The 22,956-nt window shown below is 38.3% G+C and overlaps 1 protein-coding gene across 3 annotated transcripts in view; it reads right to left on the minus strand.

Moving 5' to 3' along the window:
* Nucleotides 1-22,956, minus strand: part of plpp4 (phospholipid phosphatase 4) — a 113,645-nt gene that overhangs the window by 61,463 nt on the left and 29,226 nt on the right. The window contains exon 1 of one of the 3 annotated variants that reach the window (XM_089117319.1): nucleotides 8,983-9,139. The exons of the other annotated variants lie outside the window; for them this stretch is intronic. Within the exon in view, the coding sequence (XP_088973445.1) occupies nucleotides 8,983-9,023 (41 nt within the window). The 5' untranslated portion in view covers nucleotides 9,024-9,139. Of the gene's footprint in view, nucleotides 1-8,982; nucleotides 9,140-22,956 lie in introns of those variants that run through there. 3 annotated transcript variants of the gene reach the window in all.

Here is a 22,956-nt window from a genome sequence, read left to right on the forward strand (position 1 = left end):
CACTGATTGAATTGAATGGATAAAGAAATAATGAAAGTTCCCTTTGGAAAAGGTGAGGTCAAATCAATAATAGGAACGGAGAGTCGTGGCAGATTAAAATGGGACACAGACAGCAAAGGGAAACATTACAATGCAGAATTCGATAAAAGTGAAGGCTTTTAAAGGAAATTACAGAAGAGAAGAAGTGGTTTTCTCAAGGTTAAGCCTAGGACATACCGGACTTAAATGAACCCTTTTTAAAATGGGAAAATGCATTTCAGATGTGATATTTGTAACGTCACTGAAAAAGTTGAGCATGTTATAAAATGAGGTGTAAAAAGATAATTTAGAGAGGAATATATTGCGAGATTAAATGTGTGAGCTGGAGTTCGACAGGGATTTTAGGGACAGATAAGATGAGAAAGTAGTGAGGCAGTCTCTACACTTCTTAAAGACAAAGGTTAGAGTGCAAAATATAACTAGGACAATCATTTACATTTATTCATTTAGCTAACGCTTTTATCCAAAGCGACTTTCAATTGCTATATATATCAGAGGTCGCACGCCTCTGCAACTATAGGGTTAAGTTTCTTGCTCAGGGTTCGAACCCGGGTCTCTCACACCAAAGGCATGTGCCTTATCCACTGCGCCACCATCAAGTTATTTTTTTCTTTCAATAAACTGAAGTACACATTGGCCTGATGTTGCACACCCCTGTACAGTAGGTGGCAAACAAGAGAGAGAGAGAGAGAGAGAGAGAGAGAGAGATTACAGTCTATCTTGGGCTGTGTTTGAAATCACCACCTTGTCCACTATTCCCTACATTACTCCACTCATGTTGTTCACTTGAAGAAGTGAATGAAAACAAGAGAGTGAATTCGGACACTGGAAGGTCTACCGCTTTTGCGTAGTTTGTGCTTGCTGTTTAATAATTATTTGACACTTTGCAAATCGTCCGCTCCAGTAGTAATGAAAAGATTTATCTTGATCTCTGTCATGGTAACTAAACCTAAATTGAATAATTTAATAATCAATTAAAAAGAAAGTTAAACCTGTTTGATTGTATACTGTAGCCACATTAGATCACATTCACAGTGCATTATGGGTATTCTCTAGCCATTTAGCAGCATACATCAGTTGTACACTCATTAGGGCGGTGCATTATGGGATTCAATGAGTGCACTCGATAATATTCACTATGGTTTATGGTTTCATGTAGCAGTGATTTATTAATTGTATTAATGAATTTGTGCTCATTTAATTGTGATTAACCATAGAATTTCTTTTTCACATGACTATTCATTTTTTAACTAAACTGATTTATTGAACATTACAGAAGGAACAAATAAAGATAAATAATTACAAATAATATTCCGTTAACATGTACGTATGTCACATTGCACTCACAGTGAAATCAGTGAACATAATACAAATATATGGTTGATATAAATGTCAGTATTCTTAAATCACAATTAAATGAACAATAATTCAATAATTGTGAATGTTAACTGAATATTATTTGTAATTATTTATCTTTATTTGTTCCTTCTGTAGACCACAAAGACTGTTCAATAAATCAATTTAGTTAAAAAATGAATAGTCATGTGAAAAAGAAAGTACCCCCTTTCTGAATTCTATGGTTTTACGTATCAGGACATAATAGCGAAATCATCTGGTCCTTGGCAAGTCTTAAAAATAGGTAAATACAACCTCAGATGACATATTACCAACACATGACACATTACACGTCATGGTTTAACAAAAAAATAAAATAAAAATAGGTCAAATGGAGAAGCCATGTGTGACAAACTATGTACACCTTTCCTGCTTCTATAGGAATTAAAAGTGTAAGTAGCAGTCAGGCGCTGCTAATTAAATGCCTTAGATTAATTGATCATCAGCCAGTGTGACCAGCTCTATAAAAGCTGGAGTTTTGGCAGTATGCTGGTCTGGAGCATTCAGGTGTGTTAACACAATGCCAAGGAAGAAAGACATCAGCAATATTAGCAATCTTAGGGAAGCCATTGTTGCCTCCCATCAATCTAGGAAGGGTTACAAGGTCATTTTTTCCAGGCAATTTGAAGTCCATCATCATACAGATTATTCACAAGTGGAAAACACTCAAGACAGCAAATTCACCCCGAGGTCATACCCAAGAGCTACATCTCAGACTCCACGGGCCTCACTTAGCATGTTAAATGCTAGAGTTCTTGACAGTACAATTAGAAAAACAACTCAACAAGTATGGCTTGATTGGAAAGAAGAAAACCTCTTTTTCTCTGAAAGAACATGGTCAGTTATGGCCTCTACATGACTGACCTTCCTGATAATGATCGGGTCTCATTCTCACTCACCCAGATTAAATCTAGATTAAAGGCACATCTCCAAGCATTCACATATCTTAAAGGGTTAGTTCACCCAAAAATGAAAATTAAGTCATTAATTACTCACCCCCATGCTGTACCAACCCCGTAAGACCTTCGTTCATCTTCGGAACACAAATAAAGATATTTTTGATTGAATCTGAGAGCTGGATCACTCTTCCATAGGCTTCCTAAGGGACTGGCTCTTGACGGCCCATAAAGTCATTAAAGAAAAGGTTTAAATATTCCATGTGCCTATGCGGCTCAATTATAAGTTTATCAAGCGACGAGAATACTTTTTGTGCGAAAAAAACATAAATAACGACTTTATTCCACTATTCCAATACTTCCTTATGGGCGCATGCGCGAGAACTGAGACGAGGACGTTCTCATTCGACTACCGGCTGCTCACCGCTTAGGAGTTTTACCGCCCCCTACCGTATAAGATGATGATCCATATATAAGGCGCTCCGGATTGTAAGGCGCACAGCACTGTCGTATTTGAGAAGATTAAAGGCTTTTAAGTGCGCCTTATAGTGCGGAAAATACGGTAATTGAAAAGCGTATGTACAGCGCGCATCTTCCTCTGCTTGTAAACAGAAAGTTTTGCGCTTCCAGCTATATCAGCACATCATCTTATACGGTAGGGGGCGGCAATACTAGCGGTGAGCAGCCGGTAACAAGAAGTAGTCGAAGAAGAACGTCCTCGTCTCAGTTCTCGCGCATGCGTTCTGGAAATCTCTTCAATTCTTGTCTCAAGGCCCACAAGGAAGTAAAGGAATAGTTGAATAAAGTCGTTATTTATATTTTTTTTAGCACAAAAAATATTCTCGTCGCTTGATAAACTTATAATTGAGCCGCATAGGCACATGGAATATTTAAACCTTTTCTTTAATGACTTTATGGGCCGTCAAGAGCCAGTCCCTTAGGAAGCCTATGGAAGAGTGATCCAGCTCTCAGATTCAATCAAAAATATCTTTATTTGTGTTCTGAAGATGAACGAAGGTCTTACGGGGTTGGTACAGCATGGGGGTGAGTAATTAATGACTTAATTTTTGGGTGAACTAACCCTTTAATCACCTTGTACTCCAGTTATATCCAATACGTTCTCATCCTAGGGAGTCATATAGTGACACTTTTGAAATTTCGTCTAAATCCAACGCACATGGCACCCTTTAGCGTCAATATAACACGCACAGAGTGTTAGCAAAGAGCGTTTTTTTTTTTTGTTTTTGTTTTTTTTTATACTATGTGTATTTATGTCTGTAAGTTTGTGCTCCTATGCTGTGAAATCAACTGCCCCACTGAGGGGACAAATAAAGGTATTGAACTTGAAGAGGTCAATATAACATGCACATCAATATAACACGCACAGGGTAGTGTTAGGGTTACACCACAAGGAGGCGCCTTCTGGCCCATATATATCTGCGTCACATATATGGCACATATATGGCACTTTTTCACTGCATGGTACGGTACGGTTCGGAACAGCACACTTTGGCGCTTTTCCACTGCATGGTACGGCTAGCTTCGGCTCGCTTTAAATGGTACCTGGTCTGTTGAGGTTCCAAGCATACCGTACCGGTACTAAATGTGACATGAAACACTGCAGATCACTGATTGGTCAGACAGAATCGTCACTACCAGCGTCATTGTATTTGCGACCAATACACATCGACATGAGAAACCAAACCCGCTGATTTTTAAATAGCCAGTAACAGCCACCGCTGTTATCGATCAGTCTATAATCCCACCCACTTTAAAGCGGTACTACTGCAGTGGAAATGCAACCAAGCTAAAGCGAATGCCGAGTCGTACCGCGCAGTGAAAAAGCGAAGCGAGCCGAACCGTGCCGCGTCCCGCCGAACCGCACTGAGCCGTACCAGCAGTGGAAAAGCGCCAATATTGACGCTAAAGGGTGCCATGTGCGTTGGCTGTAGACGAAATGTCAAAAGCGTCAGTATATGACGCCTTGGGATGAGAACGGGCTGTAATATCAGATCAAATGCACATTGTTAGCAAGCCAGCAACGCTAGTTATTTTCCATTTGCTTTTGTTTTATCGCGAAATGCACATCCCGAGGTTGCTAAAGAGTGCGTCAGCTCAAGCCTCTTACAAAGACTTCATATGACCCAACACCTGTGAAGACACTCCAACTCCTACAAGAACTTCCAGCCCGTTCTCATCCTTTAGCGTCACATAGAACGCTATATGACAAAACGGTGCTATACTATCGTTAATATTCACGCGAACCCAAGTCGTCATAAACCCTTTAGCGTAATATGAGACTACCCTACCCCACACCTAAACCTACCCATCACAGCGCGTGTTATATTAACGATAACAGGTGCCATGTGCTTAGTATAGCGCCGTTTTGTCATATAACGTTCTATATGACGCTAAAGGATGAGAATGCGTTGGAACTTCAGATGACGCAAACTGTGAATCAACATGCATCAATGCTAAATTTTCCATGTACTGTAATCATTGTGTTGACGACTCGTAATAATTACTTAAGCCAAGAGCACACTACAGGATTTTAAACCCGATTTAAGCCCGATTTGCGAATCGTTGAGCTCGCCGACAGGTCAGGGTGTTATCGCGTGCAAATCGCGGGGGATTAGCGGACGATGAACGCTCGCCAATATGTTAGTGTGAAAGAGCCAACAACGCATCAAAGACGCTCGCAGACACGTCGCCGAGCCCAGAAAAATATCTAGCATGCTAGATATCCAGAGCCGTCACGCGACTCAACCTCAGTGATGTAAATCTTATTTTTTTGCATTTTTTTCTCAAAGCAAATCATCGCGTAAACAGTTTGCAGCACTAGTTTCTGTCTGACATCCACATTCGCGTGTCTTCGCTGGGTATTGACACATGTGCTGTTTTGCGTCATTTCCGGTTCGTCTTATCGCGTGATTTTTCGTGACAAAATGTAGTTTGTAGACAAGATAGAATCGTTGGGTGACAGAGTAGTTGTCAACTCGTGTAGTGCGTTACCTCCTGTTGCGGATCGATCATGTTGTGTCATGTGGTGTGAACAGCTCAACAACTTCAACAGAGAGCAAGTCATGTAGTGTGAACCGCACAGTTCAGCCCGACGTTTTAAAATCATGTAGTGTGAACTAGGCATTAGGAAACAACATGAGCATAAATGAAAAATAACACAAAACTGATGAGCATTTGAAAAACAAAAAGAAACAAACACATACATGGTCATATACTAAACTAAAGGTGATCAAATCCCAGGAAACTGAGACGTCTGGTCATTCTAAAAAATACTGGCAGTAATACAAGAGGTTGGACAGCTGTGAACTACTACAGTATGATTTTAGAATAAGGGCATAAAGGCTCTCATTTAGGTTCCCTAACAGCGGCAATTAGCGTAATTGATAGGATGATAAGTCACACATGAGCAGCGATTCTTATTTAGCCCTAATCATTACTTTATTAAAAAGGTATCGTACAGTTCCCAAGAGCAATGTTCTCCTGGCGTCTGCGGATTACAGGGCCCAGCTGTCAGCCGAGAGCAGTGTGAAGCCAAGCCTGGCCACAGTGCCTCTGGATCTGGGTATGTTGGACAGGCCACTGTGGGGATGAGGAAGGGGTGGATTTAATCAGTGCATTTGGACTGCGAGTGGTACTTTGGAAGATCTGGTTCTCAGTATGAGAACCCAAGATAGACAACTTGGCAATAGTCAAACGAAGTGTCACTCAAAATGTCCTGAATGTCGCCCAGCTAACTCAACTTGAGTCCATCCATTCCAATGAAGCTGCAGATGTGTGGGCGTGGCTTAGCTAGCACTTTTATGGAATGATAAATATAATGATTATATGTCTGGATTGTTTGCTTGCTTGTTTTTCTTATTCTCTTGACATAACAGGGGATATGTTAAACTGGTGAATTCAAACAACATATTATTTATTGAAAAAAATAACTGACCTCATTAAATGTTACATTTGAAATAACTATCCTGCTACATAAATGTAGTGATGTGTTCTATGTAATGTGTTTTATTTTGAAGAGTATGTATTTACAATGAAAAAGTCGGTAACACTTTATTTTGATGGTTCCTTTTGAACATTCTGTTGACTATAACACCGTGTCCTAACTACACGCGACGCGACGCCGCGACACGCGTCACGCGATAAAAGGTATCTTTTCCATGTTAATCAGAGTTTTTGTCCTAACCAGACGCGACGGCGACACGCGAAGTTTCTAATTTAGAAATGGTTCCTATTTCTGCGACGTCGCGGCCGACAGAATGAAGAAATTACACTGGTTATGAGTATACATTATTTGTTTTTAGTTATAGGTCACTGTGCCACAAGCGATAAAGGATAATTACCTCAGATTTTGAAAGCATGTAGCGATATAGCGTTCAAAATGAATTCTATGCAAACATACAACTGTACTTCATAACAAAATTAGTCAATGAGTATATTTTGTTAATGTTTTGATTTTTAATAATGTTATTTCTTGATTTGATTATGTCCTTACCCATTTCCAATGCGAGTGCGGGCCAACAGTGCGCTTTCACAGAGAGACTCTCAGCTCACACGCTGTTCAGAATGTGTGGCATCTTCGCGTCGCGTCTAGTGTGGACAGACGAGCACACTTGCTGTCGCTGGAATTTTATCGCGTCGCGTGTAGTTAGGACACGGTGTAAGTCACATGTCAACTAACTCTCATTAGAGCATCAGTAGACTGTCTGCTGAATATCTGCTAACTCTTTATAGAGGGGTTTCACGACGCGTCATCAAACCGGAAGTCGGCCATTTTGGAGGCACTCCGCATCACAATAAGCATTGGCACTGAGCTATATCTCGAACGTCGTCAAGGAAAATGTTTAATTATTGGCGTGTTTCAGGTTGTACTAATAGGAAAAACCGAGAAAAACATTTGGAATATTATCGACTTCCAAAATTTATTAAAAACCAAGGAGAGGAATGCCAGAAGTTATCAGAGGAAAGGAGGCGCTTGTGGTTGGCAAAGCTCAACCAACATCTACGAGGGAAAAATCTGCACAATATCCGGATTTGTTCGGCACAATTCTTGTCAGGTATTGTGAAATATTGATTGCAGTGGCTCATAACACATTTTCTAGAGCAATGATATTAATATTTTGAATAGTAAATAGTAATTATGTGTGCTTATTTTACTGTAAAGCACTTTGGTAACGTTAGGACACTGGCTATTTAAAATGTTCTATATAAACAAAGCTGACATTGACATAATATAATCCATATCAGGCTACCGCATGTGGCATTAATGACTTAATATGTTATTGTTATCGTTCTTAAAAATGTAGAGCTAAAATGTGCTGTATTTCTCATTATATTACAGGTAAGAAGTCTGACCTTTACCAAAAGGATGACCCAGATTTTGTGCCATCTGTTGGACTGACAGGTCAGCAAGGAGGTTCACCTCAGTCAACCAAAGAAACAGGGAACTCAAGCTACAAACGTCGCATGACTCGAACCCAGCTGAAGCTGAAGCTGCTACTGCTTCTAGTGCTGCTGATGACCCCACCACAAGTGATTGTCAGCAACAATTTTTGCTGCATAGGGACTCAAACTGAATTGACTGGTGATGTCATTGAGGGTATGACCACTGAACTTCAAAATCTTAGAACTGAAAACATTCAGTTGAGCTCTGATGTTGCACATGTGTCCACTTCCTATGACCAAAGTGCCTTTGTTGACAAGGATGAAAAGGTTTTATTTTTCACTGGCCTACCTACATACCAGATACTGTTAGTATTATTATTCCCTGTGAGGAAGTCACTTGATAAGTTTAAGCAGTTGATGCTGACATTGATGCGTCTTAGGCTTAATGTTTCCACAACCTTCCTGTCATATGCATTCAACGTGTCAAAAGCCACTGCTTCAAGGATTGTCACTGATGTAATTGATGTCATGTTTATTCGCATGAAATTGCCCACATCAGGATTCATGTTGAGGGTGTGATTGGTTGTGTGTGCCAGAAATATACTATTTTTGGGGGAATATTGCCAATTGATTTATTGATGTACAAAGATAGTGATGGGTATTGTACCATAGATAAGATTGGACTTGTCTGTTGTGCTCTGGTGAACTTTAGTCCATCAGTAGTTGATTTTGACTAAATTATATTTTTATATGCACTTTGCCAATAAAAATATAAATGAATCCATGTCTGGACTTGTCTATTAAGCCTAAAATGATCTATAAATGATTGTTAATTTACAGTCATTAAGTCATTGTTTTGTTGTGGATGACAACACACAGCATATCCCGATCATCAGAACACAGATTTATTAAAGAAAAAAGACTTTTATCAGGACACTTATAAACTTTACACTACTACAAATCATACAGTCTAATATAGTGCAATACACTAACTGTAAACACAATTTTGTATGTAACTTGAGTATAACTTTTATTTGTCAAAATAGCTTTACAAAAATATCACCAACTAAAAAACAAATGCCAAAAATATTTAAAGAACATATCACAATTACAGAAAAGGTGCACAATTCAATATATCAGGATATGCAACTGAAGGAAGAATCACCGGGTTGTTATGGATCTAAGAAGAGGGAGCTAACTCGTAGGGATCTGCACCGCCAATAAATCGTAATTTCTCAAAATATCGCACCTTTTCTTGTGGCCCAAGTCCTTCCCTATATGCCTTTGCATCTTGGACGCGCTTTGATGAGCTTTTCTGTTGTTTAGACATGGCTATAATTCACTTAAAGTATCCAAAGCGCACAATACTCCATTGTGCTCCATTCCGTTGTTTACACCGAGTACCTCCAAAATGGCCGCGCATCCGGGTTACCGCCCAGAACGTGACGTCGGTGAAACCCCTCTCCAAAAGACTTTCTACTGACTAAAAGTAACTTTGCTAGTACATGACAACTTATTCTAACTCTAACCCTACCAGTCTACTAATACTCTACTAATACTAATTTACACAGCATATCTTAAAATACGTCAGTGCTATTGTTTTGTCTCAAGATGCACACCAGTAATTAATTTTTTGCTAAGACACTTTTATAAAAGCTAATTAAATGTCCTAATTGGACTAGACCATAACCCTGTTTGTGAAACCAGGCCATTACTTTTTATGGATTACATTACACCAATGCCAATAATTTCACTCACAGATTGAGCAATTTGCTGATTTACAACAGATCGCTCCAGGGATCATGGGCTTCAGCTTCCAAAACACAATATATTCTTGTGACCAACTATGCTGAGCATTTCAGCAAGGATCAGATCAATTCCTATCCCATTTATATAATTGTCTGGTATATCAATATTATGGACTTGTGAACCGACAGGCAAATTGGAATAGTGTACGATTGTAATAAATGGAGGGTGTTGGCAGAAAGAATAGCAACAAAAGCTAGGTGTTGAATTCCTACACTCAGGACAAGGTCAATTGATCTGAAAACTACATTGAACAAATATCCTACACTTTAAAGAATTATTCAACAATGACTGAAAATAAAAGTTCTTTATCGGCATCTATGGTTCCATGAAGAACCTTCAACATTCATGAGCCTTTCCATTTCACTAAAGGTTCTTAATCGTGGAAGACGGTTCTTCAGATTATTAAAATGTTCAACACACCAACAAAAAAAAGGTTATTTTAACCCTTGTGCTGCATTAGATTTTTAACACCGTTGAGTGCATTAAGGACCAAAAATGGCCACATATTAAACATTGCCTAAAATATTATATATTATTATTATTTTCCACTTTTACCAAGTTAAATCTTTTAACCAGCATCAGTCCTCATCATAACTACCAAAAATGTATTCAATTTCAGGATTTTAACCCTTTAATTACCAGTTTTGTTTGCGAAACCATCGATTTGTATAAGAGGAAAAAACACAAAAATTCAATTATTTTCAATAAACTAAATGCAAAGAGAAAACTTTAGATTTGGATTATCACAGTCCCACTTTGCAAAAAATCCCACTTAGCGCGTTAGAGACCAAAAATGGCCACCTATTAAACATTGCCTATTGCCTAAAATAAGGTGCATTTCCACCCATAGGGAATAAATATGTAGTGACGTCATCTGGTGGAATACACTATATAATGCAAATATAATGCTTTTGCTTCAAAATGAAAGGATGTTTGTGCAAAAATCATGTTTCATGTATTACTGACAGCCTCAGATTTAAACAACGTTTTAATGGGTTTCAATGGGCCATTTTTTGGTCTTTATGGTGCTGAGTGTTACTATTTGATCTACACAGTGTGTGTTATACATATTTTGCAAAATGGGATCACATTTTTTACATGTATCCAAAAAGTCACAATTTTGCCAAATTTCATACCATTTGCATTAAAACAGCCAAAATTAAACTGCAAAAGACCAAAAATGTCCCTAATGCAGCATAAGGGTTAAGAGCTGTTCACTTAACGGGACAGTTCACTTTGAAATTAATTTTTGATATGTTTTAGCTTACCTCAAGGGCATCCGAGATGTAGGTGTCTTTGTTTCCAGAGTATTTTCAATTTTGATATTTTTAGGTCAAACCGTTCTTGCCTGTCAGTCATATAATGGAGGTCTATGGTCACCACCTCAAAGAGCATGCACAGAGAAGACCAGATTAAACATGATTTAATGACTCGTAAATGTAAGTACACATTGATGGACTAAGACACGAAACAAGTGGTTTGTGTGAGAAAACAAAGAGTATTTATATCGTTTTTACCTCTTGTAACCACAGCCACGTCCAAGTGATCTGAGGGGCGCGGGCGCTTTGTGGCTGTGGTAACGAGGTAAAAACGATATAAATACTGTTTGTTTTCTCACACAAACCACTTGTTTCGTGTCTCAGGCCATCAATGTGTACTTACATTTACGAGTCATTAAATCTTGTTTAATTTGGACTTCTATGCGCATGCTCTTTGAGGTGGTGACCATAGACCTCCATTATATGACTGACAGACAAGGAAAAAAAAAATATTAAAAAAAATAAAATACTGCGGAAACAAAGACAACTACATCTTGGATGCCCTTGAGGTAAGCTAAAACATATCAAAAAATTTATTTCAAAGTGAACTATCCCTTTAAAGGTTCTTTGGGGGACCCAAAATGGTTTTTGTCATTCTCAGAGCTAGCTTTAATTTCATGATTTGTCGTATTATTATTTTTTTACATTAAAAACATTGCTTGCATATGGAAGTGAGATTGCAACAGTATGTCAAATGTATTTTATTTCAACTAGGCCACAGATTTGACCTAGCTGCGTGAGACATTCAGTCTATAGTTGGAACGAAAGCAGATGTGATCTCAAATTTACATTTATCTTTGCAGAAGACCTGAAAAATACTTAATATCATACTTTGCAGTTTTACAATTCAATCAAAGTTTCTCCCAACTTTTTTTCCCCTCCTGAAAATCCTGTTTACTTGAAATATGTCAGAAGAAAAATAGGTTATGAACTGTGAATGTAAAATCGAAGCAGTTGGCAAGTGTGTTTTTCAGAGTGGATGAGGAGTTTCCTAAATCTGCACTTACCTGACACTTCAGTGTCAACAATAGAGATGCAACTACAGCACATTTCAGGCTAAATGTACAAGTGGAAGAGTGGAAACCTCAACTCAGCCCACACAAACCCAGGTGAGACCACATATGACAGCTGTGCCACTGCTCTGCCGTTGTTATTTTGCTATTATCTATTACTTCAGTCATTTTATCTCAGAGCAAAAGAGAGAGAGTGAAACTGAGATGTTGTTATCGGTAGATTTCTACAGTATACATTAACTGCTGAGATAACTACCAGCTGTCCCTTACAAAAGAATATGTTTATTCAAGAAAGGGCACTTTCAGTCTACTTTTGGTAACACTTTACTTGAAGGGGTGTGCATAAGACTAACATGACTCCTTCATAATCATGACATGACACCTGTTATGAATATAAAGGAAGTTTTATGCATGTTTATGACAACTGTCATTAAGTGTCATTCGCTCAGTTATGACAATTTTAATGCAAATATGACATTGCTTGAGATGTCTTTGTCATTGACATAAAAATAAGTTAAACGGTTGAGTTTTACCGTTTTCGAATCCATTCAGCCGATTTTCTGGTATTTAGAAGAATATCAGTAACCAGACAGTTTCTGGACCAGAGATGTATAGTAACGAAGTAAAAGTACTGTACTTAAGTACTAAAATGCTGCATCTGTACTCTACTAGAGTATTGTTTTTTTTTTCTCATACTTCTACTTTTACTTCAGTAGATATTTTCGATGAATTTAATACTTTTACTTCGATATTTTTTTAATGTTCTGCTAGTTACTCGTTACAATTATAAAAATGTACGAATCATTCGTCGCAAGTTGGCTTTCATGCTGCCTAAATCGCTCGCCAGTTTTATAGGGTAATGGGATAGATTGACACACACATTGACAACTAATGCAGGGGTTGTCCTGCAATGGCCGCCAAAGCAAATTTGTATCCCGCCAAAGCACCTTATTTGATTGCTAGTTCAAACTTTTGACTGTTTTCTTTAAAAATTAAATGACAGAATACTTGTACTTTTACTTTTAGTACTTAAGTAGTGAATTTTAAAATAAACTACTTGCAATACTTAAGTACAAAAATGTTGAATACTTAAGTGTGGTGCTTAAAGAGCACTTCAACTTTTCTCAACTTCACTCACTTTTTTGATAGAGCACTTGTACTTTTACTCAAGTCCGGGTTTCTAGTACTTTATACATCTCTGTTCTGGACTCATTGACTACTATGGAAGTCAATGGGACCAGAAACTGTCTGGTTACTGATATTCTTCTAAATATCAAAAAAATCGACTGAATGGATTCGAAAACGGTAAAACTCAACTGTTTAACTCTGGGGGAGTGGTAAAATGAGCGGAGTATCCCTTTAAGGATTATATGAGTGTTTTGAAGAAAACACTGGTGCACTTCATCCAGTATCCAGTACTTTATTTCATCCTCCTGTAACCAAACAGTGACAAACTTTTGTGCACAAAAAGTATTCTCGTCACAGATTGAGCCACTTAAGACTATTTTAACGATGTTTGTACTAACTTTTCTGGGCCGGAAAGTTTAAATCCAATAGAAGCCTATGGAGGAGCGAGACGGCTCTCAGATTTCATCGAAATATCTTAATTTGTGTTTTTAAGATGGGTTGGAATAACATGAGGAAGAGTAATTACTTTCATTTATGCGTGAACTATCCCTTTAAGTCGCCCTTGCGCACCCATAATTTTTATATTTTTTGTATGCCTTTTATTTAAGACATGATACTTTTTTTGTGAAGAACATACTCAAACAGGTTGCTGATAATCCTCTGAAACTGTCTAGCCAGCGTTCAGATTTAGTTTCTGCACCATAGACTGTAAAAAAACACACACATAAAAACCAAAGCTGTCTTGTTATCGATGACGTCAGTGACCTCAACGCAGCATTATTGTACCGTATATCCAACTAAAGTCTCTTGAATGGACACCACATCACACTTTTGACTCGTGACAATATTAAGACTTCTAGTCTACAGAAAGATATATTAAGGAGAAATAAAGTTATCTTTCAAAGGGTTTTCTGAATTGTGCCTCATGTTACATTCTAATCCCAGTTTAACACACTGAAAAATAGTCACAGCAATCTGTCACAGCACTGGTATTTGCAACACCCCGGTAATTCCTTGGAGATCTCAAAGCCTTTGAGAATGTGTGCCTGCTGTGATGGTTCGGCTCTGAAGGAAGAGGAACAGATTGCATGTGAGATTTTCCTGTCTTTCATGTCAGGCCATGTGGTGCACTTCTGATGACATTTAGCACTGTTTGCACTCTCATTCTCATCAGAGTAAATGTCAGAAATGACAACACGCGACAGCACCCTTGCCTGTCCGAACACATTTATCTGCTCAAGAAAAAAAGTGCATGCACCAGAAGCCCCTAATACTATGAAATAAAAGTCACTATATGTGCTAATTGATATTACAGTGAGGATGAGGACTTAAAAATCACTATTTTCTCGAATGGCTAAAAACAACATCAACCGAAAGGTTTAGGCAAAACGTTTGCTAAAAGGTTCAGCTTTCATGCAAAAACACTGGATAAAAATTGCAAATCAATGACTTGATTCCGCTGAATTAAACATTACTGAGATTATGTAAGAAAAACATAGCACATTACTTTTTAAATGTTACTTTTTAAAAATACTAGGCCCACGTACTGTGCAATCTGCAGTTAGTGGACATCCGAGTTGATCCAGGAACTGCTGTAATCCATTTCACAGTCTTCAGACTAATGAGGCGCTCCTGCAGCTTCTTTCAGATGTTCTTCAGTCCAGAAATAGAAGTAGTAAAAATACCACAGTAGGATCGTGTCAGCTGGTACCTGAACTTTCTCAGACTACTCAATTAACATCAGCAGCTGGAGCACTGAGGTAAGACTACCGGTCTCTCGCTGTCGTCCCACTAGTGTTTGACCAAAGCCCCTTTCACACAGAGATTCCAGAAAATACACGGATAATTTGACCCGGCATTTGTCCCGGGATTGTTTGATTTCGGTTCATTCACACTGCCAGTGATTTGCTGGGATCTGTGAGTGCGTTCACACACAACCCGTAAAAATCCCGGGAAGACACATGACGTCAGGATGAGACGTATAACGGACTTGTACACGCGCATGCCGTTCCACAAAGCTGGTGAACGATCTTAGCTTCAGTACGGATAGTGAGGAGCTCCTGGTCTCTGCTTCGCTCCAGTTTGCAGGTGTTTGTTCGTCCTTTCTTTGTTGATGACGAACACAAACTTTCTTCTAAGAGCAACAGAGTCGCGCGATGGCATGAGCGTCATCACTTTGACACACCCCTTACGGCATTGGTCCTGGCTTTTGTTCACACAGCGCGCGTTCCGGGACTGATCCCGGCAATGTTACTAGGTCCCCAACCCGCGATCAATCCCGGAATCCGGCATCTAAAATGTACATATTAGCACCTAAAATGTACATATTAGCACCTAAATTGTACATATTAGCAAATAAATGTCCATTTGCACCTAAAATGTATTGGCACCTAAATGTAGCCTACATATTAGCACCTAAAATGTACATATTAGCACCTAAATTGTACATATTAGCAAATAAATGTCCATTTTAGCACCTAAATGTCCATATTAGCACATAAAAAGTACATATTAGCACCTAAAATGTACATATTAGCACCTAAAATGTATTGGCACCTAAATGTAGCCTACATATTAGCACCTAAAATGTACATATTAGCACCTAAATTGTACATATTAGCAAATAAATGTCCATTAGCACCTAAAATGTACATATTAGCACCTAAATTGTACATATTAGCAAATAAATGTCCATTTTAACACCTAAATGTCCATATTAGCACATAAAAAGTCCATATTAACACCTAAAATGTACATATTGGCACCTAAAATGTACATATTAGCACCTAAAATGTATTGGCACCTAAATGTAGCCTACATATTAGCACCTAAAATGTACATATTAGCACCTAAATTGTACATATTAGCAAATAAATGTCCATATTAGCACCTAAAAAGTACATATTAGCACCTAAATGTACATATTAGCACCTAAATGTACATATTTAACACCTAAAATATAGACGCTTTCATCAGATGCGTTGCCATGGTGATGAGCTGGCCCAAAGTTAACTTCCGTTCTGTTCGTTTATTAGTGTTTACTGGATAATATGGCATTGACTACAAATGCAGTGAAAGTTAAGGTGATGAGCAGGTTGTTGAGCTGTGGGGTGCAACCTGACCTAGGGAGAAAACGCAATTTTTAAAAATAAAAATGTCAAGGTTTCCTATAAGGGAGACGGCGGTATTGAAATAGCATATGTTTGAGTGATAACCGGTACAGTGTTTCCCATACATTTATTAGTGGCAGCCCACCACATTTGTCAGCGCTGACCGCCACATATTGATTTCCGTGTTTTTAACAATTTAAGATGGAAAAAAGTTGTAATTGACTGCAGAGTTGCGTGCAGCGCATAGCGCATATTCGCACGCTCTCTCTCTCTCTCTCGCAAACACATTGACAGCGGACCAGTCTGTGTATTGAATGGTTAGTATCATAAACAGCGCTGCACAGATCCATCCAACATGCTGTCAATGTGGAGAACCACCTTAAAAAAATGTTAGCAAGCATATAAGAAGCCTAGCTAATAAGGAGAGCTATGTTAACCTTATCAAACCCCGCCGTCGCGCTCGCCACATTTGTTTTTAACACTGAGGTAAATCAGACACGTCGGTAGAAAAACATCTTGTCTCCAATTTTTGTTCAACGGGTCTGGTAGTGTCACATTTCAGTTTGGCCAGGTAATATTTATTTTGACTGGCAAGAAATACCAGTTACTAGGTTATTTACTTGTTATGGATTGTCTCCGCAAGTCTGCCGGAAGTTAAGTTTGGGCCAGATTAATGCATTAATGCGCAGTACTGTTTGTTTATGTTGTCACTGCTGAAAGCGTCTATATTAGCACCTAAATTGCCACCTAGGTCAGGATGGGAGACCAGCTGAACACCATCTTAAACCAGCTAAAACCAGCCAAGCAGCTTTAATCCAGCAGGGACTGTTCCTTTAATCATTTTCTGTTCACACCGTTAGATGATTTAGTGCAGGAGTGTCCGATCCTGCTCCTGGAGGGCCGTTTCCCAGTGATCCCGAAGACCTCGATTAGCAGGTTCAAGTGTATTTAATTCTGCTGGAAGGATCAGTCACGTCTGATATAGTGGATTCACTCCCACATTTTAACATGGCTGTCACTTCCAGGGGTGGGCCACATGCCGGTACAATAAACTGGTAGAAATTTGGTGGAAGAAAACACTGTAAAAATGGGTCTTGTGTTGTTCATTAATAAATTGCTAAAGGTGATAAATAAAAATATTGTGTATATTTTGGTAAGAAAATTGTGGTTGAAACACAGTTTTGAGGCTTGAGTTGAGGATTTAAAATTAAAGAAAAAAGGCTACCTATTTATTTGAAGATAATGAGTTAAATTGTGCAGTTTTATTTATAGAGACTATTATACACTCACCTAAAGGATTATTAGGAACACCTGTTCAATTTCTCATTAATGCAATTATCTAATCAACCAATCACATGGCAGTTGCTTCAATGAGTTTAGGGGTCAAGACAATCTCCTGAACTCCAAACTGAATGTCCGAATGGGAAAGAAAGGGGATTTACGCAATTTTGAGCGTGGCATGGTTGTTGGTGCCAGACGGGCCGCTCTGAGTATTTCACAATCTGGGGTGCGTTTCCCGAAAGCATCGTTAGCCAACTATGTTCGCAAGTTCCGTCATTACCAATAGAGTTCAATGGAAATTTGCGACCATAGTTGGCTAACAATGCTTTCGGGAAACGCACCCCTGCTCAGTTACTGGGATTTTCACGCACAACCATTTCTAGGGTTTACAAAGAATGGTGTGAAAAGGGAAAAACATCCAGTATGCAACAGTCCTGTGGGCGAAAATGCCTTGTTGATGCGAGAGGTCAGAGGAGAATGGGCCGACTGATTCGAGCTGATAGAAGAGCAACTTTGACTGAAATAACCACTCGTTACAACCGAGGTATGCAGCAAAGACACAACACACACAACCTTGAGGCGGATGGGCTACAACAGCAGAAGACCCCACCGGGTACCACTCATCTCCACTACAGATAGGAAAAAGCAAGAGCTCACCAAAATTGGACAGTTGAAGACTGGAAAAATGTTGCCTGGTCTGATGAGTCTGGATTTCTGTTGGACAGACTGAGCATGTCTTGTTAATAATCGGGAAAATAATAAGGCCTCAGAGAAAGGCTTGTGCATTTGCTCATCCCTCCTTTTCCCCGGAGGGCTTTTCTGTGCTTTGTTGCCAACACTGATGGCTGGAACTTGGCAGATTTCCAGCTCTGTTCCTCTCTAAGCATCTACAACATAATTCAACCTGTCGTGATTACTGACAGTCATGGTCCGACTGATGACACTAGTCTCTTACAGAGTTTCCGTGATCTCTAAATGCAAATCTGTCCGCAGTTTAAAGGAGAAAGCACACCTGCATATCCAAACAATCAAAGGGAATCCATTGGGGGAATAAATACAGAAATGCTAAAAACCTTCTCAGCTGTGGATGACATTTGGGTTGGAAGCAATTTAGTCAATTAATATAATTCAGTAAACTACTACTCTGAGTTGCAGTCATGTATTAGTGGAGTGGAGATGAAGTGTTGTTTATAGCAGCTGTAAATTACAGTAATACTGCTCTTTCCATGCTGTTTACCAGGCAAGTGTTAATTACAAAGAAGCCACACTATCATCTGTTAAGCTATTTAAGGGTTTAAGAAAAATTGTCGGCACATACTTCAGGATTTATGTTTGGTATTTCATGTTTCATGATCAGAGAAGAAGTCTACAGATGATAAAAATAGCTTGGCGTAATTACAGGCCTAACGAATTGGCTAATTTATTATTTCAAGAATCATCCTCACACATGGAGATGTCAAATCCAGAGCAGAGATGAGTGACTGATACCAAAGGACAAGAAGTGTTTGACTTGAATTTAAAGGACTTTTACACAGGCGGTCTGAAACCGAGCACGGTTTGCATAAAGCATTGGTGTGTTTAGACCGCTTTGGGGTGTTGCTATTAGCAAATGCATTTCTTTTTTTTTTTCCGGTGCACCGTCAATACAATCGTCCTATGATTGCTGTTGGAAAGATGCAAGCTTTGTTTCTGAATGATTGACTGCTTAAAGTCAACCTGTGGTGAACATCCAGCTTTTAATGTTGTTTATACGGTGTCTATGTGGTGTTTTTAATATGCTTTAAGACAAACCATGTGTAAATTCTTAAGTTGACAGCATTGCTGAGTATTTTCTGCTTAAAACCAAAGACAGTCTCAAAAAACACGGTGTGAAATCGCTGGTGTTTCTGACGTCACAAACAACCTTGTAACCAATCAGATGAGTGGAGGCGGGGCTCATTTGCATATTCATAGAACCACGAATACTAAATGAGGCAAGAGTGTCCAGTTAAACTTTAGCTATTTTAAAGGAAAAAACTTTTAAAAATGTAAAATTTTTAAAAATGTAAACTTTTAAAATCCGATATTCCGATATATCGGCCGATATTTTTTTATTTTTTTGTAATTTTTTTTACTTTTTTTTTCAGAAACGCGCAACAAAATATTAACAGATTTCCCTAACATTAGTTATTTGTAGTTATTTATGAGTTTTAACTAAAATAATATGGTAATGCATTTTAAAAAGAAACAAGTTTCTTTTATTGTCCCAACAGAACAGACTGATGATAGTGGCATTAGCTAGCTTCATGGTTAGCTCGTCTATGATGAGCCATAATTTAGCTATGGATTATGTCATACTGCAAATTGTAAAACATACATTTTCAATATAACAGGCCAAGGAGAGATGGTATGTCTCAGTGCTATAACTGTCACGTGCTATTAAAGAAATATTGTCAAAAGTTAAAAGAACAGTCTGTCAACTACACTGGAACAACGTAACGTAACTATTACTAGCTAATTCCGCTTCACTCTCGGCTTATTTCACAGCAGCAAAACTGGACATGATAGTCACAAATTTTGTCATGCTTATTTGAGTTAAGAGAACTGATGGGGATGTTCTTTTAATTGTTATTCAAGCAATGTATATATCATGTTGCCAACAGGGACGATGTAGAGTGCCCTCTGGTGGACAAACTATACAACTCCAACACTCATGACATGGTTCAAGCGTGATTCGCCCGTTATTATTTTATTTTTGAAATATTCATTTATCGGCCATTATAACTGCCGATACCGATAGTTTGGAAAATGCCTAATATCGGCCTGCCGATATAACGGTCTGGCTCTGCTGAAAAGTATCCCGTATGAAAACAATATGATTTGTGCAGTGCATTAAATCCAGCATAAACTCCAGCACAATCCCAACACTCAAGACAGCTGTCACTAAATCTCACAGCTTGCTGCTGCCTCCTCATTTCAATAAAGTCGAGCCTTTCTCAACTTTTTGAGGCTTTCAGTTGCTCTCAATGCTTTCTCCGGTTCACTGTCAATCCCACAATCACGTGGAGCACGTGATATTTGATGATATTTGAAGACATTGATGACATGATATTTGAGATTACATGGATATTTGTATTCTATCAATTAATTCAATGAATACCTTAAAATAGAAACATTTAGGGTATGATAGGTTATGAATTAGGGATGTGCCCAAAGCTAAATTTGGACAGGCATTGGACAGACTGACTACAAAACTGACTAATTACGAATCCTAACGATTAACAGTGTGAGACTGGAAAAACTGAAAGAACTGGTTAGGAACGACCACTCTGGAAATGACCAATTGAGACAAAAGTCTCACCTATTTCTTCGGTTTATCACCAAAACTCACAAAAGAATACATGGTTTAATGTGAATGATTATCATCGAGTATTATACATGTTTAGTATCATTTGAAATGTCTCAGTGTTTATTTTCACAAGATGTAAAATAAATCTCCGATGTCCCCAGAGTGTGTGTGTGAGGTTTTAGCACAAAATACCCCATAGATATTTTTATATAGCATGTTCACTTTTTGAGGGTTTGCAAAAACGCAGTGTTTTGTGGCTGGCCCTTTAAATGCAAATGAGCTCCTTCAGAGGGCGGGGTTTCAAGAGCTTGTGTGTGTTAGCAGCTGTCATTTCCTCACGCAGACACACTAAAATGACAGAAACTGTTAAAATGGAGTCAGTCAAAGAAGAAGTGACAACACATAGAATGCAACAGGACGTCTCTGAATGGTTAGTTGATGAATTTATGTTGCTGATGTGGAGTTAACTATCTTCAATTAGCATGTTCTGTCAGGATAATCTATAAATCGCTCGTATAGGAACTGTTGTGAGACGCACACAGAGTGACTTTCTATGGCATGTGAAAAGATGGATGATAAAGTTTGAGCTGACTCACAAATGTACTCCTGTACAACTAGTCTTCCTCTTCTCAACATGGACTGCGCGTCCCGGGGGCGGGGTTTATGTGAATTTTAGGGTTGGTGATGTCACTAACCCGGGAGAAAGCTCGTGTAGTTCTACCAGTCGTTTGTTGTAGTCCTTTTATTTAAAAGCAACTATCTTCCTTTGCTTTGAACATTGAGCGTTGTAACTTTGATAATGTTATGCTCAAATAGCAACATTACACACTAACTAAAGTTAGAAATGTGAAATCATACTTTAAAACCCATTTAAGAGTTTAGAGATAACATACACACAAAGGATGGTGGGATGGTTAAACCATGTTTTCAAACGGTTAAAACACTGAGTGCAAATTACTTAAATTAATTATCTTTCCATGTGGAAGAGGTTCTGTCTACATAATGAAATGCAGCAAAGGGTTCGGCGCCTTTTGTATCTCAGATGACAGCAAGATATTTTTGATAAACATTTAAAATCACAACCCAATAATGGATATGCACTCAAACAAGTCAACAGCAAACAAGTGAAGTCGTCTTGCACACTGATTTCCAGTAGAGCGAAACATTCAAGTCCCGGGAGCAAAAAAAAAATCATTCATTTTCTCCATTTTTTTTTACAAGAACTCATAAAACTTTGAAGATGGAACTACTGTGAGCTACAGGGTTGTTAATCGATGGTAGATGCTTTTGTTGAAGACATCAGCCCGCATTATTCAGGGTGGACGTCTATAAAACATCTCCACCAATCAGTGAATCGAAACAAGCAAATCACACCAAAACCCTCTTTAGAACAAACCCACTCATGCAGCATTATGATTGATGTTAAAGAGTCGTCCTGCTCTCTCAAATACTTTATTTATACAAATCTTGCGATAAATGGAAAATGTAATGATTTCATTTACATAATGAACATATTTAAATCAATAGTTACACATTTATCCATTGTCATTCTGCAATGCTTCATGGGATTGAAGTTCTTTCCATCATTAAAGAGCAGATTGTCTTTTTGTCAGATTTTCAAAAACTTTAATCCTCATGTTGTTGTACCTGGTTGGATTGGTTCATGGCTTATATTTATGCAGACTAGATAATATAGTCTGTTTCAAAGTTAAGCGCAAGTATGAGGGAATGGAGATTTAATAGCAAGCTATTTTTTCAATGCCTTTCAAAAGGTGGTGGGGACAATTCTGTTTCTATGACTTAAGAGCTTTTTTCTTTTACCAATGTGTTATAAAAAAGAAATAAATGCAGAATTGCTATATGGAATCTATAAATGGAACAGAATTTCTTTTAAAATGGGCTTTTAATGTTGGATTGGCACACTTCCGGTTAAAGCCCCACCCATTTGCAAAGGATTTTGCCATTACTGCAAATGCATATAGAGTGCCGAAGTGATGACGTCACTTTGTAGGACAACCCGGAAGCTAGTGGCGCATGGGTTCCCTTGGTCAAAAAGCAATGCATTTTCCCCATAGACTTTTGGAAAATCACAAAAAATAAGATCTGTGTTTAACAAAGAGTTGTGACCCTTACACGTTTTTTCAAGCAAGATAATCTTTACAAGTTAATCCAAAATGTATACATTTTGAAGACTATATAAAGATTTTAAAAAACACATAATAAAATATTTAGAGG

This window comes from Pimephales promelas, chromosome 11 (assembly GCF_988280905.1).
Source record: "Pimephales promelas chromosome 11, fPimPro1.hap1.1, whole genome shotgun sequence".
Taxonomy (NCBI): domain Eukaryota; kingdom Metazoa; phylum Chordata; class Actinopteri; order Cypriniformes; family Leuciscidae; genus Pimephales; species Pimephales promelas.